At 43.8% G+C, this 20500-nt stretch overlaps 1 protein-coding gene across 1 annotated transcript; it reads left to right on the top strand.

The window, feature by feature from the left end:
• The first annotated feature begins 10397 nt into the window (after positions 1 to 10397).
• LOC106586970 (nucleus accumbens-associated protein 2) lies at positions 10398 to 19837 on the top strand. Its single transcript, XM_014174733.3, has 5 exons — positions 10398 to 11234; positions 11354 to 11527; positions 14157 to 14262; positions 14462 to 14559; positions 14686 to 19837. Exons 1-5 carry the CDS (start codon positions 10439 to 10441, stop codon positions 15240 to 15242), a joined length of 1731 nt encoding a protein of 576 aa, XP_014030208.1. The 5' UTR covers positions 10398 to 10438; the 3' UTR covers positions 15243 to 19837.
• The last annotated feature ends 663 nt before the right edge of the window (positions 19838 to 20500 follow it).

The following is a 20500-nucleotide window of genomic DNA, read 5'->3' as shown; positions in this document are numbered from 1 at the left end:
TTGATTTTAATTTGTCTTTTTATTTTTACTCTACTGCATTTAATTTATATTTCTTATTATTTCATTTGTTTTTGGTCTCCGTGCATTCTTATTTTTTCATTTATTTTCAAGAGTTGATAATAGATCATTTGAAATTGTACTTTGTTTGAATAATAAAAAATCTGGCATTATAATAACTCTGAAACTCTAAGTATAATTTAACACAGGGTAAATATTCACGTATTCAGGACCAACCCAGTTTGAGAATGGTTAGTGCTATCAGGGATCCGTGGGACGTTCCTACCGTAACTACTACCCTTACCTAACCTTAACCCTTACATTCCCTTATATTAACTGTTGACATTTTTTACTTCAATGGTGTGACATCAGTGTTGGGACGTCCCAGGATCCCGTTTAGACTTGAGAAGAGGTTGTTGTCCAGCAAGCAGCAAGCATTTAGGCCTACCTGCAAACAACCACAACGCTGGTGGAGTGTTCCAGAAAGCCAGCTAACTTTGATATGCAGTCAAATTAACTCTTGATTTTCTGATTTAAGCTAAACTTGAATATGCATTGTTGTTTGACGAGTCAATTATACCATGCCAATTTCAAGTATATTTCTCGAAAATAAGTTATTTAAGATGATTTGGTACAGTTCACTGGCTGTCTCATTGATCCTACTTCCTGGAACATTTACATTTTTACATTTGTCATTTAGCAGACACTCTTATCCAGAGCGACTTACAGTAGTGAATGAATACATTTCATACATTGGCGTTGCAAACACCATGCTCTACCAACTGAGCCACACGGGACCAGATAGCTGTTGTGTTCATCTTTACCTTATGCCCTATTCGAGTAAAAAATATTTATAGTTATGATTTACTTTGAGTGCGTACATTTGTGTAAAAACAATTTTCCTTTTGAGTAAATTGCTTTTTATTTAATTGTGTACAATACAGTAATATTAGAAGATTGGAGAATGACTGTTGTCTGACTGTAATATTGCCTCACATTCACCCTACAGAATGTCGGATGCGATTGTCTGTCTTTTTTAAAAAAAAACGTTGACGTCAAGGCAGCATGACTGCAGTTCAATCTATCAGCAACGTGAGATAGGCCGTGATTAGTTACTGTACAAGGAAATGCTGAAAAATAGAAAGAGGTGGCGGCAAAAAAAACGTGAACTCTTTTAATGCTCAGGATCTTTAATATTGTAGCAACCTTGGTGTGCACCTTACAATCTGTCACCGTTTACAATTGCCTCACCATCTCGGTTATTTTTTGTTTACCTTTGATAACACTTTACAATAAGGTTCAATTTGTAAAGGATGTTATAATTCCATTATTAACAGTTAATAGTTTGTAAATGCATTATAAACGGTTATATCGCATTGGTCAAAATAGTGCAATAACTGGTAAGTGTTATTGCCTTGTCATCTGTCCCTATCCAAATGGCCTGTGCTACCTCGAACTTGCCTGCCATGGAAGTCGTTTCTATCTACTTCTCCTCAATCCTGTAATGAAGTAGACGGAGAACAGCGACATGCTGCTAAACGGACAGTATTGACTGCGAGAGATTCGGAGCAGATTGACTTAAGGAATAGTTTCGCTGCACTGGTGCCTGATCTACCTGTGCCTTCATCGCTGGGACGGCAGTGCTGACTCCAACTACACTGACTCCGGCAGCGTCTTCGTTGTCGAGTTTGGCCCCTCTCCCTCTCTCTGGATCTGACAGCGCGCTGCCTGCTATGGGAGGTCTGGACCTATCGCCGGGAGCAGCGAGTTTACGCTATCCTGCTTCTCGTGGGCCGGTGAAAGGTTCAACATTGTGTAAGGGGTAGGAATAGGAGGATTTCTCCATTCCTTTCTCTGGCTGTTGTATTGGGCAGCTCAACGGTGAGAAATGTCTCAGATCCTGGAGCAAAAATGTTGTGCTATCCAGGAGCATGAGTACAGGACAGTTAGCCCATCAGAAGCTTCTAAAGCCATGACATAATTTTCTGGAATTTTCCAAGCTGTTTAAAGGCACCATCAACTTAATGTATGTAAACTTCTGACCCACTGGAATTGTGGTACAGTGAATTAATTATAAGTGAAATAATCTGTCTGTAAACAATTTTACTTGTGTCATGCACGAAGTAGATGTCCTAACCGACTTGCCAAAACTATAGTTTGTTAACAAGAAATTTGTGGAGTGGTTGAAAAACTAGTTTTAATGACTCCAACCTAAGTGTATGGAATCTTCCCACTTCAGCTGTAAATAACAAAAGGAATGGCAAATAAGTCTGGCTGCAGTACCGATTGGCAAATGTACTGCAAATTGAGAAATCATGTCACTAAACTGAATTAAAAGAAGAAACTACGCTATGAAACAAAGACAAATTACATAAAGAATGATGATAAAAAGATCTGGAGCACCTTAAAATTTTGGCAAAATGCTAATTCATCTCTTTTCATTAAATCAGATGGCTCATTCTTCACAAAACCCACTGATATTGCCAACTACTTTATAGATTTTTTTTCCATTGGCAAGATTAGCAAATGTAGGCATGACATGCATAAGTATAACTGATCAAATTTATGAAATTTGAATTTTGTGAGTGTGAAAGAAGTGGAAAGAATTGTCTATAACAATGACAAGCCACTGGGGTCTGACAACTAGGATGGAAAGTTACTGACGGTATTGCCACTCCAATTTGCCATATCTTCAATTTAAGCCTGCTTGAAAGTGTGTGCCCTCAGGCCTGGAGGGAAGCAAAAGTTTTTCCGCTAAGCAAGAAGCCCCCTTTACTGGCTGAAATAGCCGACCAATCAGCCTGTTACGAACCCTTAGTAATCTTCTGGAAAAAATAGTGTGACCAAATACAATGCTTTTTTACAGTAAACAAATGTCCTTCCCTATCAGCACGCTTATAGGGAAGGACATTCAAGCACAGCACTTAGACAAATGACTGAAGATTGGCTGAGTGAAATTGATGATAAAAAGATTATGGGAGCTGTTAGACTGCGCTGTGGCTTTTTATACACTACTCCAAAAAATAAAGGGAACACTTAAACAACACATCCTAGATCTGAATGAAAGAAATAATCTTATTAAATACTTTTTTCTTTACATAGTTGAATGTGCTGACAACAAAATCACACAAAAATAATCAATGGAAATCCATTTTATCAACCCATGGAGGTCTGGATTTGGAGTCACACAAAATTAAAGTGGAAAACCACACTACAGGCTGATCCAACTTTGATGTAATGTCCTTAAAACAAGTCAAAATGAGGCTCAGTAGTGTGTGTGGCCTCCACGTGCCTGTATGACCTCCCTACAATGCCTGGGCATGCTCCTGATGAGGTGGCGGATGGTCTCCTGAGGGATCTCCTCCCAGACCTGGACTAAAGCATCCGCCAACTCCTGGACAGTCTGTGGTGCAACGTGGTGTTGGTGGATGGAGCGAGACATGATGTCCCAGATGTGCTCAATTGGATTCAGGTCTGGGGAACGGGCGGGCCAGTCCATAGCATCAATGCCTTCCTCTTGCAGGAACTGCTGACACACTCCAGCCACATGAGGTCTAGCATTGTCTTGCATTAGGAGGAACCCAGGGCCAACCGCACCAGCATATGGTCTCACAAGGGGTCTGAGGATCTCATCTCGGTACCTAATGGCAGTCAGGCTACCTCTGGCGAGCACATGGAGGGCTGTGCGGCCCCCCAAAGAAATGCCACCCCACACCATGATTGACCCACCGCCAAACCGGTCATGCTGGAGGATGTTGCAGGCAGCAGTACGTTCTCCACGGCGTCTCCAGACTCTGTCACGTCTGTCACGTGCTCAGTGTGAACCTGCTTTCATCTGTGAAGAGCACAGGGCGCCAGTGGCGAATTTGCCAATCTTGGTGTTCTCTGGCAAATGCCAAACGTCCTGCACGGTGTTGGGCTGTAAGCACAACCCCCACCTGTGGACGTCGGGCCCTCATACCACCCTCATGGAGTCTGTTTCGGACCGTTTGAGCAGACACATGCACATTTGTGGCCTGCTGGAGGTCATTTTGCAGGGCTCTGGCAGTGCTCCTCCTGCTCCTCCTTGCACAAAGGCGGAGGTAGCGGTCCTGCTGCTGGGTTGTTGCCCTCCCACGGCCTCCTCCACGTCTCCTGATGTACTGGCCTGTCTCCTGGTAGCGCCTCCATGCTCTGGACACTACGCTGACAGACACAGCAAACCTTCTTGCCACAGCTCGCATTGATGTGCCATCCTGGATGAGCTGTACTACCTGAGCCACTTGTGTGGGTTGTAGACTCCGTCTCATGCTACCACTAGTGAAAGCACCGCCAGCATTCAAAAGTGACCAAAACATCAGCCAGGAAGCATAGGAACTGAGAAGTGGTCTGTGGTCTCCACCTGCAGAACCACTCCTTTATTGGGGGTGTCTTGCTTATTGCCTATAATTTCCACCTGTTGTCTATTCCATTTGCACAACAGCATGTGAAATGTATTGTCAATCAGTGTTGCTTCCTAAGTGGACAGTTTGATTTCACAGAAGTGTGATTGACTTGGAGTTACATTGTGTTGTTTAAGTGTTCCCTTTATTTTTTTTAGCAGTATATTTAAACTGTATGTAACTGTCTTATGTTGCTGCACCCCAGGAAGAGTACCTGCTGCCTTGGCAGCTAATGGGGATCCATAATAAATACAAATACAGAAACAATATTTACCTCCATTTATAAATGCACTTACATATGCTTATAAGTTGAACCCTTCCGTATCATCATGGAACCATATTTTCAGTAGCTGAATAGTTAATGTCTCCCTTTTTAGGTGTGATGGATTGTTGCTCTGACCCAGGAACTGAAGAGGTTGGTTTTCATGATGTGTCTTGACCGACTTTTGAAACCCTGATGCCCTGGCCAAATTTACATCAACATCACATCTCTGATAGTCCAAGTATGGTGAATGTTCTGGTGTGAAATGGTAACTGTAATACCTTTGGTTGGGGAAACAATGGAGGAGATATCCTCTCACAACGTTGAACGTTTTGGTCTTCATACCCACCATTCATTGACTGAACATGTTTAATATAGTGTTGAATCTTCTCACATGTATGTAGTAATGAGTACCAAATACTGCCTATGAGTACTGTATGTCTAAGCTCTGAGTGTACCTTATTTTAAAGTGACAGACCTACAAACATAACGGAATTACCAAATGTATATACACTATCGGTCAAAAATGTTACACATACTCATTCAAGGGTTATTCTTTATTTGAACTATTTTCTACATTGTAGAATAATAGTGAAGACATCAAAACTGTGAAATAACACAAAATCATGTAGTATTTTTTTAAAATCAAAATAGGTTTTATATTTCAAATTCTTTAAAGTAGCTACCCTTTGCCTTGATGACAGCTTTGCACACTCTTGGTATTCTCTCAACCAGCTTCACCTGGAATGCTTTTCCAACAGTCTTGAATGAGTTCCCACATATGCTGAGCACTTGTTGGCTGCCTTTCCTTCACTCTGCTGTCCGACTTATCCCAAACAATCTCAATTTGGTTGAGGTCGGAGGATTGTGGAGGCCAGGTATCTGATGCAACACTCCATCACTCTCCTTCTTGGTAAAATAGCCCTTACACAGCCTAGAGGTGTGTTGGGTCATTATCCTGTTGAAAAACAAATGATAGTCCCACTAAGCCCAAACCAGATGGGATGGTGTATCGCTGCAGAATGCTGTGGTAGCCATGCTGGTTAAGTGTGCCTTGAATTCTAAATAAATCACAGACAGTGTCACCAGCAAAGCACCCCCACACCACAACACCTCCTCCTCCATGCTTTATGGTCAGAAATACACATACGGAGATCATCCGTTCGCCCACACCGCGTCTCACAAAGACATGGCGGTTGGAATCAAATGTCTCCAATTTGGACTCAGAACAAAGGACACATTTCCACCGGTCTAATGTCCATTGCCTGTGTTTCTTGGCCCAAGCAAGTCTCTTCTTATTGGTGTCCTTCAGTAGTGGTTTCTTTGCAGCAATTCGACCATGGAAGCCTGATTCACACAGTCTCCTCTGAACAGTTGATGTTGAGATGTGTCTGTTACTTGAACTCTGTCAAGCATTTATGTGGCCTGCAATTTCTGAGGCTGGTAACTAATGAACGTATCCTCTGCAGCAGAGTTAACTCTGCGTCTTCCATTCCTGTGGCGGTCCTCATGTGAGCCAGTTTCATCATAGTGCTTGATGGTTTTTGCGACTGCACTTGAAGAAACTTTCAAAGTTCTTGACATTTTCCAGATTGACTGACCTTCATGTCTTAAAGTAATGATGGACTGTCGTTTCTCTTTGCTTATTTGAGTTGTTCTTGCCATAATAAGGACTTTGTCTTTTACCAAATAGGGCTATCTTCTGTATACCACCCCATACCTTGTCACAACACAACTGATTGGCTCAAACGCATAAAGAAGGAAAGACATTCCACAAATTAACTTTTAAGAAGGCACACCTGTTAATTGAAATGCATTCCAGTGAAATATCTATCTGTGGTTAATATTTCCTAGCTAGCCTGGTAGGACAGAGGTGCTAGCAAAAGTTAACTAGCTGAGCAGCATGCTAAATTATACAGCAGAACTTCTGTATTCAAAAGTGAAACAAATTACATAGAGAATGTCTCCTGTGTGAAAATGTGTATCTTGTGAACATTTATATCGCGCAATCTCTTCTCTCTGGCCTTTGCACACTTCTCATAACCTCGTCCATCATGATTCTTCATGACGCACTGTCACATGGTGTCAGTGTCAACAACATTCTGGGCACGTTCCAGGTCGTCTTTATTTCAAGCATGTTTCACAGGGAATTTTTCAGAAATCCGCAAACCACACCAATAATATGTCTTGAGATAGAGTTCATTCCTGGAATTAATAAGTGTACCAACGTATCATCAGGGTTTCAGATGTAAGACACATCATGGGAGTTGACCATTGGTCTGAAACCAACCATTTCTGTTCCTGGAACAGCAACAATGCGTCACACCCAAAAGTGAGAAAATAACTATTGTTTAACAGTGCAACCATTGGAAAAAAGTTTGCATGATACAGTACATAAGCGTTCAATATTATACGCATTTGTAAGTGTATTTATAGATGGTTAATAGTTGGAGGGAAATAGTGGCTCACTATTAGGCAAGCACTGACTGGCTATCACACTGTTTTGACCATACATTTACATTTAAGTCACTTACAAATTGGTGCATTCACCTTATGATATCCAGTGGAACAACCACTTTACAATAGTGCATCTAAATCTTTTAAGGGGGGGGGGGGGGTTAGAAGGATTACTTTATCCTATCCTAGGGATTCCTTAAAGAGGTGGGGTTTCAGGTGTCTCCGGAAGGTGGTGATTGACTCCGCTGTCCTGGCGTCGTGAGGGAGCTTGTTCCACCATTGGGGTGCCAGAGCAGCGAACAGTTTTGACTGGGCTGAGCGGGAACTGTGCTTCCTCAGAGGTAGGGAGGCGAGCAGGCCAGAGGTGGATGAACGCAGTGCCCTTGTTTGGGTGTAGGGCCTGATCAGAGCCTGAAGGTACGGAGGTGCCGTTCCCCTCACAGCTCCGTAGGCAAGCACCATGGTCTTGTAGCGGATGCGAGCTTCAACTGGAAGCCAGTGGAGAGAGCGGAGGAGCGGGGTGACGTGAGAGAACTTGGGAAGGTTGAACACCAGACGGGCTGCGGCGTTCTGGATGAGTTGTAGGGGTTTAATGGCACAGGCAGGGAGCCCAGCCGACAGCGAGTTGCAGTAATCCAGACGGGAGATGACAAGTGCCTGAATTAGGACCTGCGCCGCTTCCTGTGTGAGGCAGGTTCGTACTCTGCGAATGTTGTAGAGCATGAACCTACAGGATCGGGTCACCGCCTTGATGTTAGTGGAGAACGACAGGGTGTTGTCCAGGGTCATCCCGAGGTTCTTAGCACTCTGGGAGGAGGACACAAGGGAGTTGTCAACCGTGATGGCGAGATCATGGAACGGGCAGTCCTTCCCCGGGAGGAAGAGCAGCTCCGTCTTGCCGAGGTTCAGCTTGAGGTGGTGATCCGTCATCCACACTGATATGTCTGCCAGACATGCAGAGATGCGATTCGCCACCTGGTTATCAGAAGGGGGAAAGGAGAAGATTAATTGTGTGTCGTCTGCATAGCAATGATAGGAGAGACCATGTGAGGATATGACAGAGCCAAGTGACTTGGTGTATAGCGAGAATAGGAGAGGGCCTAGAACAGAGCCCTGGGGGACACCAGTGGTGAGAGCACGTGGTGCGGAGACAGATTCTCGCCACGCCACCTGGTAGGAGCGACCTGTCAGGTAGGACGCAATCCAAGCGTGGGCCGCGCCGTAGATGCCCAACTCGGAGAGGGTGGAGAGGAGGATCTGATGGTTCACAGTATCAAAGGCAGCAGATGGGTCTAGGAGGATGAGAGCAGAGGAGAGAGAGTTAGCTTTAGCAGTGCGGAGAGCCTCCGTGACACAGAGAAGAGCAGTCTCAGTTGAATGCCCAGTCTTGAAACCTGACTGCTTTGGATCAAGAAGGTCATTCTGAGAGAGATGGCAGGAGAGCTGGCCAAGGACGGCACGTTCAAGAGTTTTGGAGAGAAAAGAAAGAAGGGATACTGGTCTGTAGTTGTTGACATCGGAGGGATCGAGTGTAGGTTTTTTCAGAAGGGGTGCAACTCTCGCTCTCTTGAATTTGTTATAACCCATTTATTAATGGCTTATAATGCATTTACAAATGATTAATTAACAATTACAAACCCTTTACCCTTTACAAATGGAACCTTATTGTAAAGTGTTACCCTTTCTTGTTTATGTGCAATCAAGATTGTTATTAGCTCATTGTGAAGCTATGGGGATCTCCAGTTGTGACCACTGTTAGAAATCTGGCGCTGACACGCAATAAAACTTTACAATTGCCCCACCATGTTTAAAACTATTTTGTCTGTGTTGTATCCATAGCTCCAAATGAATCTAAAAGGAGTTACATTTCCTCAGCTCTATTAATTTACAGTGGCAGGGTCAGGCTGTTGAAATGACAGATTGTGCCTTTTAATATATCAAAATCCTTTTACCTCTCTAGCCTATGTTTGGAGGGGTGTCAATTCATTAAAAAAAATACATATTATTGTTAATCAGTCCACTACTAACATCACATCTGCAGATAATCATTAGATTATCACTGCAGTACAAATCCTACATTAATGCTGGCTAGATAATCAGAAGCTGACTTTCAAAATCAAGTTTTCATGCCCTTCCTCATTCTTTAATTGCAAGAATATCCTTTTCAATATAGACTTCAGACAATAATTCTAGCAGTATCGGATAATACCAACTTATCCTCCATAACCTATGAGTTATCCTTGCCATATTATAAGAAATAACAGGCACATCCAGCTCTTTCTTTAATCACAGACGAGTAGTCATTTGTGTGCAGTGCCCTGTGTGTCTGGTTCCTAGTTGGCACATAGACGCAGTATGCACACTATGTACTCAGCATGCCAAGTTGGGACAGGCACTGCATTGCAGCGCTGTGCATTTGCCCAAGTCTTGGCACACAGGCTGTCTGATCACACAGTGTAGATCATCTACTGTAAAGAACATAAGTCGACAGTATTATACCATAGCGTGCGTGACAACCCGTATGCCGGAGCTCTTTATCTGTCTTCTGTATTTTAGACGGTCTCAGTAACAATCAATCTTCCGTCTTATTAATCTCTGAAACAGATGAGGTATGTAATACATGTCTCCATTTCCCAGCTCTATAGTACACAGTCACCCTCTGCAGGGCAGTTATCCGCATTAGCTCTATGTCCTTAAATGACTCCTCCTCTCCGTCTCACACCCTCCCTTCCTCTGTCTGTGTCTATAGCCTACCCCCCTTTCCCTGTGACACATACGCTAGACGTTGCATTGATTGTGCATAGAGAACCTCACCCTCTTCTACCACCTCAGTCTCGAATGGAGAAGGAGAGAATTGGAGTGCTTCTGTTCTTTCTGGTGGGCAACCTTATCTTTTATCTGAATTTATGTTGCTTAGAGAGGACTGTGCAGTACAGGTTAGAAACTGTTTGTAATAGGAGGATGAGTGTTGGCTGACTTTCTGTGCAGGTAACAGTTAGTACAGTTTATTGAATACCTGAAAGCATATGCAGAGCAGTTCAAAACTTGTATCTCATTCCTCTGTATTAACAAACATGAATATAAGTTCTGGAAAATAAATGTTAGCTTACTGACATTCTTTGTTGGAAATAGTTGCAAAGATACTGTGAACTCTTACTCTTTTTTAAATAGCATATTAATATGCATGTTGTATTGTCTGAATGTGGATAACTTCTTTCTCCATCTCCTCTTTCTATCTGTCTTTGTCGGCAGATGCCCTTTCAGCCGGTCCTGTCTCCAGTGAAGACCTGCTCTCATCATAATGTCCCAGCTCCTGCATGTGGAGATCCCCAACTTTGGCAGCTCTGTGCTGGAGAGTCTGAATGAGCAGCGCCTGCAGGGCCAGTACTGTGATGTGGCCGTCATGGTCAACGGCCAGTCCTTTAAGGCCCACCGCGCCGTGCTGGCCGCCAGCAGCCTCTACTTCAGAGACCTGTTCAGCGGCAGCTCTCAGGGCATGTTTGAACTACCCTCCTCGGTCACCCCGTCCTGCTTCCAGCAGATCCTCTCCTTCTGCTACACGGGCAGGCTGACCATGGCCGCCAGCGAACAGCTCGTGCTCATGTACACGGCCGGCTACCTCCAGATCCAGAACATTGTGGAGCGCAGGATGAATCTCATGCTAAAGGCCAACTCTCCACACTGTGATTCCCAGACGGCCACCACTGAGGATCTGGGCTTCGAACCGTCAAGCCCCAACTATAGCCATCCGGCCCTGTTGCCAGGCGACACACTAATGGCCACTTGTAGGATTAAGCAGGAAAGATGTGAGTCTCCAATGAGTGAGGAGCACACAGCAAAGGGCCTCAAGGGCTACGCCACGAGGAGCAGTGCGCAATGTTACATGAGGGCAGGAGGGAGTGGTATTGTACCCGGAGTACAGTCGTACCCTATGGCCTCTGGGGAGCGCTCTAGCCCAGGGGCCTCCAGCCTCCCAGCCACTGACAGCCCCACTTCCCACCCCAACGAGGAGGAGTTTGAAGAGGAGTTCTACGGCAGCAGCAATACAAACGGGGTTTATGGGCAGAATTATGGGCACCCAACCAACTCCTACAGCAGTAAATGATCCATCCTCTGTGTTACTTTTTAGAAGCACCAGTATTTCTCATTTAAACACAACTTCAGCTTTAGAATACACTGTCTGGTATTGAAATTCTGCCTCCACTTGTTCCCCCAGTGCAGGATAAGTTGGACGTGTTGTCCCTACCTCTGGCCACTGAGAGGCGCTGTGTGCTGATCGGCAGGGACACGATGGCGCTGCCACCCAGTCTCATCAGCCAGATTGGCTACCGCTGCCACCCCACCCTGTACACAGAAGGGGATCCCGGGGAGAAGGTGGAGCTGGTGGGAGGTAAGACATAAGCAGTGACCCCTGATATAGGCCACTCTATAATATGTATGTCTATGGTGCATCTCAGCTCGCCTCAAGCACCGACTCAATTAACACTAGAACCGCTGGGTCTTTCAGCCTTTAAGTACCCGCTAGAGAACATTGCCGGGCGTCCCCTTTAGCGTCCGCATCAGATGAATATCAACCTGCAAGGTGTGCAAACATAAGCACCAACTCTTGAAAATATATTGTAAAGGATAAATTGCTTAAAGAAATACTCATAGAAATATATCCATGTAAAAATATAACAATAGTTATTTGTTTAGATAGTGTCAAGGATATGAGTATGAGTCCTACTGAAAAACGTATAGCCTATTTTAATTTCCTTTATAATAAAACATTAGTGTAATACATTTGATACATTTTATGTCTAGATTTGATTAGTAATAGAGTTATAATAAGTATTACAGTCCAGTTACAGCTACTTTTGACAAAGTAGAAACAAAAAATCCAGGTGTGCAGGTGAAATGATTTGCCGTATAAACAAAGCACCAGTGCATGAATAATTGTAAAGGATGAATTGCATGAAGAAATATTTGTGGAAGTATACATATGACTAGATATAAAAACAATAGTTTTTTGTTTGGATAGAGTCAAGGATATGTTTTGTATAATTCTACAAAGTCCTAGTGAAAAATGTAGGCATACAGCCTATTTCCGTTTCCATTACAATAAAAACATTTAGTGCGATACATTTGAGCAACTTTATTTGTAGATTAGATTAGTAATAGTTATAGTAAGTATTACAGTCCAGTTACAGCTTCTCTGACAAAGTACAAAACAAAAATATATAATAATATAACCCGTCAGGTGCTCAGGTGAAGTGATTTGATGTATTCCTAAATAAAACCACCAGTGCATGAACAATTGTAAAGGATGAATTACATAAAGAAATATGTGGAAATATATCAATGACAAGATATAAAAAAACGTAATTTGACATTGTCCTCTTTTTCCCGAGTGGGAGCTATGGTGCGTAGGGAAGAGGGAGAGCAGGACGTGCTGCTGCCTTGGCGGCTGTAGCTGCTTTCTTGGCGTTCATGTGGTTCTCACGAAGCTCACATGCCAGATCCATGATGAAGTCTCTGCTGACTATCTTGTCAAGGCATTGCTTGTACAACATGTGCGTATTGATAGTAGCCACGTCGATCACGTTGTAGGACACTGCAACAGGCCAGCGGCAAGTACCTCCTTTTAAAGAGTACAGTCTTGCCATCTGGTCGAGTGCATCCACACCAAGCTATTGCATAAAACAAAATAGAATAGAAAAGGTTTGATTTATATAGAATAAAACTAATAGTAATATCAATGATATTAACGTAATACAATATAATGAAAGGAGAAAATATTTGTTGCATGGCAGATGGAAAGGCTATCTGTATGTAGCAGATCTACATACCTTTGTGCGATTGTAGTCTGTCACTGTCTCCGATTTCTTCTTCTGGTAACTGCTGATGGCAACAGTGGGATGCATGGTGCTGAGGATTGCAAACACTCTTATTTATTTTACATCTGTACACTGTGAGTGTTGCTTTACCACTCTCCATCACTGATGTGCAGTAAAGCTCCGCTGGTATGTTGTTTTTTGCAGAGGGCGGAAGCTCCAGTCTCTGTTTGTTCACTATTCCGAGCAGGCTAGTTTTCTTTGCCAGACTCCTGTCTCACTGTGGCAGGTAGGATCACCGTCTCAGTTGGCCCTGTTCTGGTTTTGCTGCGGCGAGGCTCAGGCATCAGAGGCAGAGTCTCGAATCAGATGAATAATCTTCATCAGAAACGTTGATTTCAAGCTCAATATCCGATCCTCCATCCGATTCCAGCTCATCTAAATTCTACAGCAGGTGCAATGCTGTCAGTGTGTCCATTCGTTTGGTTCGGCTTGCCATTGTGAACTACACACATTGTATGTTGTTCTCAGTTTCTGATTTGACTCTCTGAGGGGAGATTATACAATTTCCAAGCTTTCATAAAATAATTAGACCTCCCACAATACTTTATCATCATTAGACTATTGTTCTAAATTCAAACCCCTTCTCCCTCGTCATTCAGATCATTAAAATTCAATCACCCTCTTCACCTTCCTCCTCATCATTCAGTTCATTCAAATTCAGTTGTGAAGTCACATGCACAATTAGCAGTTTCGATCTGGTTTCTATCACCCATTCACCCATTGACAACACTCATTCAGTGAGGAGAGAGATGCATTAGCACCTCTGTACCAACACCCTTCGGCACATTTGTCTTGGCCCCTTAAGTTAGAAAGAAATGAAAAAACAACAACAGTTAAACAGCCTCTAAATATCTTTCTGTTTGTGATTTAAAAATTCGAACAACTGAGCAATGTAAAACATAAATATTTAGGAAAAGTCAGGGCAGATTTTTTTGATTTAAAAAATCAAACGTCAGTGGCCATTGGCTGTTGTAGTGTTAAAGACCTAAGCCCTCACCTGCAGACAGTATATTTTCTTTTTTACAACTGTATCATACAATACAGAGATGTAATCATGGACATAGATCATTAGCGAGGCCCGCCATTTTATTGTTTTCATCATGGATGTGAACGTGAGTAGCATTGCTCTGTCCTTTTCCCCAGGTTCTGGTGTATATATGACTCGTGGCCAGTTGATGAACTGTCATTTGTGTGCTGGCATTAAGCACAAAGTGCTGCTGCGTCGGCTGCTCGCCACCTTCTTTGACAGGTTAGACTGTTAAATTCTACAGTGCATTTGTAACTATATTGTCGTAGCCAGATTCTGGACCTAGACAGTAGGCTACTAGCTCTTTATAAAGCATATTTTGTCATTTTAGACAGAGAAAATGAGAGCGGAGGGTAGAGAAAATGATAGAAAGGAGAAAGGGAAAGCCGTATGGATACTGATTATGCTATTGTATACATAGAAACACACTGGCCAATAGCTGTGGAACTGGAATTCGCTCCTCCACCAATGATCCCAGCCGAAAACCGTTGGACAACCGAGTCCTAAACACTGTCAAACGTAGGTGCCCTTCTGTTTTCTCAGGTGTTAAACACCATACTGTATTAATTTGGCTCAACACTGTATGTAAAGTTGACAATATGCATTTATTTCAATGTTGTCTTGTCTCTTTCCTCTCTTTTGCAGTCTACTGTCAGAACTTTGCACCTAATTTCAAAGAGAGTGAGATGAACGTGATTGCAGCCGACATGTGCACCAATGCCCGGCGGGTGCGAAAGCGCTGGCTGCCCAAGATCCAGTCGATGCTCCCGGAGACCAAGGAGAGCAGCAGAAGCTCCTGCAAGGGGCAGTCCAGGGCCTGTGCGTCATCCCAGACAAGTGTGCTGTCGTCGGCCTTTGAAATGGACTTCAGACACCTGACGTCGTCCTACCTGACCCTAGAACAGCAGCTCTACGCCGAGAGCCACAAAGAGACTCTCCTACCTCACCTGCAGTTTGTGGGAACCACCAGGTCAGAGGAGGGGGCTGCAGCAGCAGAGCTGGCTGAGTCCGAGACAGAGCCTGGGCCTGAGCGAGGAGGACGAGGAGCCCAGGCAGGCCAAGGAACTGAACGCCTCTCTGAGTGCTTGGAGAGAGCAGCTGAGGTCCCCTCCCTCAGCACACAGGGTAAGGCTGGGGCCGGGGGCTCCCCCTCCTCCAAACACACAGGACAGCAGGACAAGTTGCTAGGAGATGACCAGTGAGCTCCTAACATCCCTCTTCTCCACCAATCTATATATGTCTATGTATGTGTATTTAAGCTTTGGCTACTCTACTGCATGTAACATCGCAGAAATTGCAGTTAAGACATGCACTTAAAAGAAAACTGATGAAAAATTAAATGCAGTATAATAATTCCCTGAAGAAGAAGAGAAGAATGCTACTACTGTGGCACCTGATGGACTCGCTGATAGATAAGGTGGGTGAACAGACATGAGGCGAATGAGGAAAACCGTTGAGTTTTTAGTTGTCTTCTGTAGTTTGTACTCTTGTAAAGCCTACAAGACCAGAGGTCTAGGGTTGGCTTTTATGTGCATTTACCCTCTACTATACCACTGGTCATAATGTACGGCTCACTACTTCTACCAAAAGTTCGTTACCACTTTATTTTACAGTACAGAAATTACCTGGTATTTTACATAGAAATTGCATTGTAAAATGGTAATTAAACAATTATAATAACCTAGAACCTACATTTGTTTATTTGAGGCTCAATGCAAGTAGAACCACTCAGCACCATTTGGTACCAGGTAGTTACCAACAGTTTAAAGGTCTTAGAAGTAAGTAGCAGAAAGTACCCATTAAATACCTAGAAAATACCAAGTCATTTCTGTTCCTTAAAATAAAGTGCTACCAACGCTTCTTTATTGAATTCTGTTTTCTAATTGTTCTGCTTCCACCTAATTACCTCTGATGTGACATTATGTTCATCTATATAGTCAACTGTTGGCACTGAATAAGACAAACATTACCAATATCAAAATGGGGAGGCCACATAATATTGCTTCTATATTCCTTTATTTGAATCAGCTTCAAACTGTCGGTCCACTGCGATGCATTGAAGGTATAGCCCCAGTGAGATTGATCTGTACTTTACCTTATATCCAGTACTGTTTTGATATTACTGATTGGAATATGTTGAAAGATTCATCCACCCAGGACTCATCCATCAACATTGAGGAATATACGCCATCAATCACAGGCTTCATTAGGAAATGTGTTGATATTGTTCACAAAATAGCAATCCGGACATGCTCCAACTAAAAACCCTGGATCAACAGAGATATCCGTACCATGCTCAGAGCCCGTACTGCAGCATTCAATGTCAGCAGAACGGACCCTGATGACTTGGTGGGGTGCGATGCGTACAAGGCAAGCAGTTACGAGCTCCTCAAATCCATTAGTGACGCAAAAAGACAGTACAGACTCAAACTTGAATTGATGTTTGACTACTTAGACTCGCGACTACAAGGACTACAAACTATCATGGACTATCACGGACTACAAAGGCAAATCTAGCTGTGTGGTGCCCACCGAAACCTCCCTCCCAGATGAGCTTAACACACTCTGGTCGCTTCGAGGCAGACAATACCGAGCAATCCAGGAAGACACTCGCTGATCCGGACAACCAAGTGCTTTCACTCTGAGGCTGATTTGAAGAAAACTCTCAAAAGAGTGAATACTCACAAAACCGCCAGACCAGATGGCATCCCTGGCCGCATTCTCAGTGTGTGTGCTGACCAGCTGGTGAGCGTCTTCTCAGACATCTTCAACCTGTCCCTGGCTGTAGTCCTCACCTGTTTCAAGGAGACTACCATTGTCCCAGTGCCCAAGAAAAACAAGGTGACATTCCCAAATGACTACTGACCAGTCTCACTCACCCCAGTCATCATGAAGTGCCTCGAGAGGCTGGTCATGGCCCACATCAAGGCCATCATGCCAGGCACACTGGACCCACGCCAATTTGCCTACCGCTCCAACAGATCCACGGAAGATCCCATTTCCATCACTATTCACACGGCCCTAACACATCTGGACAAGAGGAACACCTAAGTGAGAATCCTGTTCATTGACTACAGTTCAGCATTCAACACTATTGTTCCCTCCAAGCTCGACACCAAGCTCAAAGCACTGGGTCTGGACAGCACCATCTGCAACTGGGTCCTGAACTTCCTGGCGGGCAGACCACAAGAACAACACCTCTTCCATACTAACTCTTAACACAGGGGACCCTCAGGGGTATCTCCTCAGCCCTCTGCTGTACTCCCTATTCACCCATGACTGCGTGGCTTTGCATGACACCAACTCCATCAAGTTTGCTCACAACACCACAATTGTAGGCCTGGTAACCAACAATGACGAGTCAGTCTATAGGGAGGTTGTAAGTGAACCGGCATTGTGGTGCCAGGACAACAGCAGCTAGAATTTTTCCGTCCACAATTCAACTGTGGGAGCATGGCGGCTCTCAACACCAGGCAATAAAAAGAGCTGGCCGCTACTATACGAGAGATTGTTTGTGAGGAGATTACCTCTGCCCTCGTCTTACAATTAAAACCGATAATTGAATCATTGGCTGTGCTCACTGCTAAAGTGGATACCTATTCTAAAGTGGAAAGCCTGGAGAAGACAACCAATGCGACAGAGGTGTGACTCCATGACCTGGAAACAGCGCAAGCTAAGTTGGAAGGGATAATCAAACTCCTGTAAATTCAATGTGCAGGTCACAGGACTTGAAACTGGTGTGGAAGCGGGCAACCAACTTCCTTCATGAGCAATCTTTTCTATGAGCTGTTCGGACAGGAGGTCCATGTCGCTGATTAACAGTGAGCACTGCACCGGTCAACTCCAACGGCTCTCACTATATGATTGTACGGATCCACAACTTTGAAGTCAAGCGGCGAATTGTTCACCTTGTAGTGTTATCTGGGGGTTTGACTATGCAGGGAAGAGGATCAGCATCTACCCAGACCTGAGTGCCAAAATGCTAAAACACAGGGAAACCTACAACAAGGTGAGATACCAGCTACGTAAGCTAAACCTGAGATGCGGCTTCATCCACTCGACAAAACTCATCTTGACCTCCAGAACACCACACACATGTTTTCCACTGCCAAGGAAGCTCAAGACTTCTTCAAGAAGCACATCAAACCCAACACACAACGGGACAAGCCAACAGAAGGAACCTCATGACTGGCACATTTTTTAAGGTATGCTATCCATGCACAATCACGCGGCCTAGCCTATGGCTATGATGCTGCCCTCAGCATAAGACAATGATGACACCCCCTAATGTTTGGGTACAAGGAACAATAATAATATTATTGCTGAGCATTAAACTTGTTATAAGTATATTGCCTATGGTCCTGGACATTTACACAGTAATGGCACCACACCAATTAATGAACAATGGACAATATATGGAGGTTTACACATACTGGAACTGCATTCTTGAGGCTACAGTGTATTGAATCCATTTGGGCAGAATATGGCAAATAACAGTATATATACAAAAGTATGTGGACACCACTTCAAATTAGTGGATTCAGCTATTTCAGCCATACCCGTTGCTGACAGGTGTACAAAATCTCCATAGACAAACATTGGCAGTGGAATGGCCTTCCTGAAGAGCTCAGTGACTTTCAACCTGGCACCGTCATAGGATGCCACCTTTCCAACAAGTCAGTTTATCAAATTTCTGCCCTGCTAGAGCTGTCCCGGTCAACTGTAAGTGCTGTTATTGTGAAGTGGAAACTTCTAGGAGCAACAACGGCCCAGCCGCGAAGTGGTAGGCTACACAAGCTCACAGAACGAGACCGCACACAAGCGTAAGATCATCATGCGCTATACCAAGCGTCGGCCGGAGTGGTGTAAAACTCGCCGCCATTGGACTCTGGAGCAGTGGAAACGCGTTCTCTGCAGCGATGAACCATGCTTCACCATCTGGCAGTCCGATGGACAAATCTGGGTTTGGCGGAAGCCAGGAGAACACTACCTGCCCAAATGCATAGTGCCAACTATAAAGTTTGGTGGATAAGGAATAATGGTCTGGGGCTGTTTTTAATGGTTTGGGCTAGGCCCCTTAGTTCCAGTGAAAGGAAATCTTAACGCTACAGCTTACAATGACATCCGAGATGGTTCTGTGCTTCCAACTTTGTGACAAAAGTTTGGGGAAGGCCCTTTCCGGTTTCAGCATGACAATGCCCCTGTGCACAAAGCGAAGTCAATACAGAAATGGTTTGTTGAGATCGGTGTGGAAGAACTTGACTGGCTTGCAATGAGCCCTGACCTCAACCCCATCGAACACCTTTGGGATGAATTTGAACACCGACTGCGAGCCAGTCGGCCTAATCGCATAACATCAGTGCCCGACCTCACTAATAATCTTGTGGCTGAATAGAAGCAAGTCCCCGCAGCAATGTTCCAACATCTAGTGGATAGCAGCAAAGGAGGGACCAACTCCATATTAATGCCCATGATTTTGGAATGAGATGTTCGACGAACAGGTGTCCACGTACTTTAGGTCAAGTAGTTTAAGTTAGTAGCTATTCCCCTACTATTTTATGTTTCATTTTGTATAGATATTTTGCTACTGCCAAGGAGAGATGGCCAGTCCAATATGTGCTACTACTACACAATAGCTTTTTTGTTTTTGCTTGTTTTTCTTCTTGTTGATTCCTTCCCCCCTCTATTTAGGCACTAAATGTATCTCCCAGGGAGGACTTGCCCTACAGGCAATGATTAATTATTATATACAGTAACATCTAGAGTATAGACTTCACTTTTTGCACAGGAGGAGGGCTGGGAGCTACATAGGAAGGAGGGGGGCTGAGGAAGGGGGGGCAGGGAAGGGGGAACGGTTTACAGAGACCCAGTGGGTCGTGCTTTTTATTTTACATCCATGGTCTTATCAACACTAAGGATAACAATTACATTTTAGAAAAACAATGGCAACACTAGCTATTGTCTCATGGAATCTGAAAGGCCTTAAATAATCCTATCAAACATTCCAGCTGTCTTGATATTCAGGCAAGATACCATACTGATATAGTAATGCTCCAAGAAACACACTTGCTCCATAAGGACACACATAGAATAGAGAACCATTTGTACAAACTGGCTGCTTCTTAATAAGCCCCAAACAAAACTAAGGGTGTTATCATAATGATGCATAAGAAACTCAAAATCACAGTATCCCTGGTGAAGGCGAAGACCAAGAAGGCAGAATCACTTTCCTTAAATGTATCCGTAATGGAAAGAAAATAGCCTTTATGCAATTTGCCTTCATGAAAATTGCCTGTATGCTTCAAATTCATATGATCCTACATTTTTTTTAAATTCTCTGACCAGCATATTGTTAGAATTGACTGAATTCCAACTGGTTATTTGGACAGACATGAATGCCATTTTGGACATGTGGGACAAATCTAATGAGACCAACATACTCTCCAACATACAGTGCATT

The sequence above is a fragment of the Salmo salar genome, chromosome 26 (assembly GCF_965601325.2).
Source record: "Salmo salar chromosome 26, fSalSal1, whole genome shotgun sequence".
Taxonomy (NCBI): Eukaryota; Metazoa; Chordata; class Actinopteri; order Salmoniformes; family Salmonidae; genus Salmo; species Salmo salar.
This window is presented reverse-complemented; position numbering and strand designations above follow the sequence as displayed.

Bases quoted from the DNA above. Each gene is read 5' to 3' on its own strand.
- LOC106586970 (XM_014174733.3), top strand. From the start codon at position 10,439: ATGTCCCAGCTCCTGCATGTGGAGATCCCCAACTTTGGCAGCTCTGTG. The intron at 11,235-11,353 runs GTAAATGATCCA...TTGTTCCCCCAG, and splicing joins CCCAACCAACTCCTACAGCA to TGCAGGATAAGTTGGACGTG. The intron at 14,560-14,685 runs GTAGGTGCCCTT...TCTCTTTTGCAG, and splicing joins AGTCCTAAACACTGTCAAAC to TCTACTGTCAGAACTTTGCA.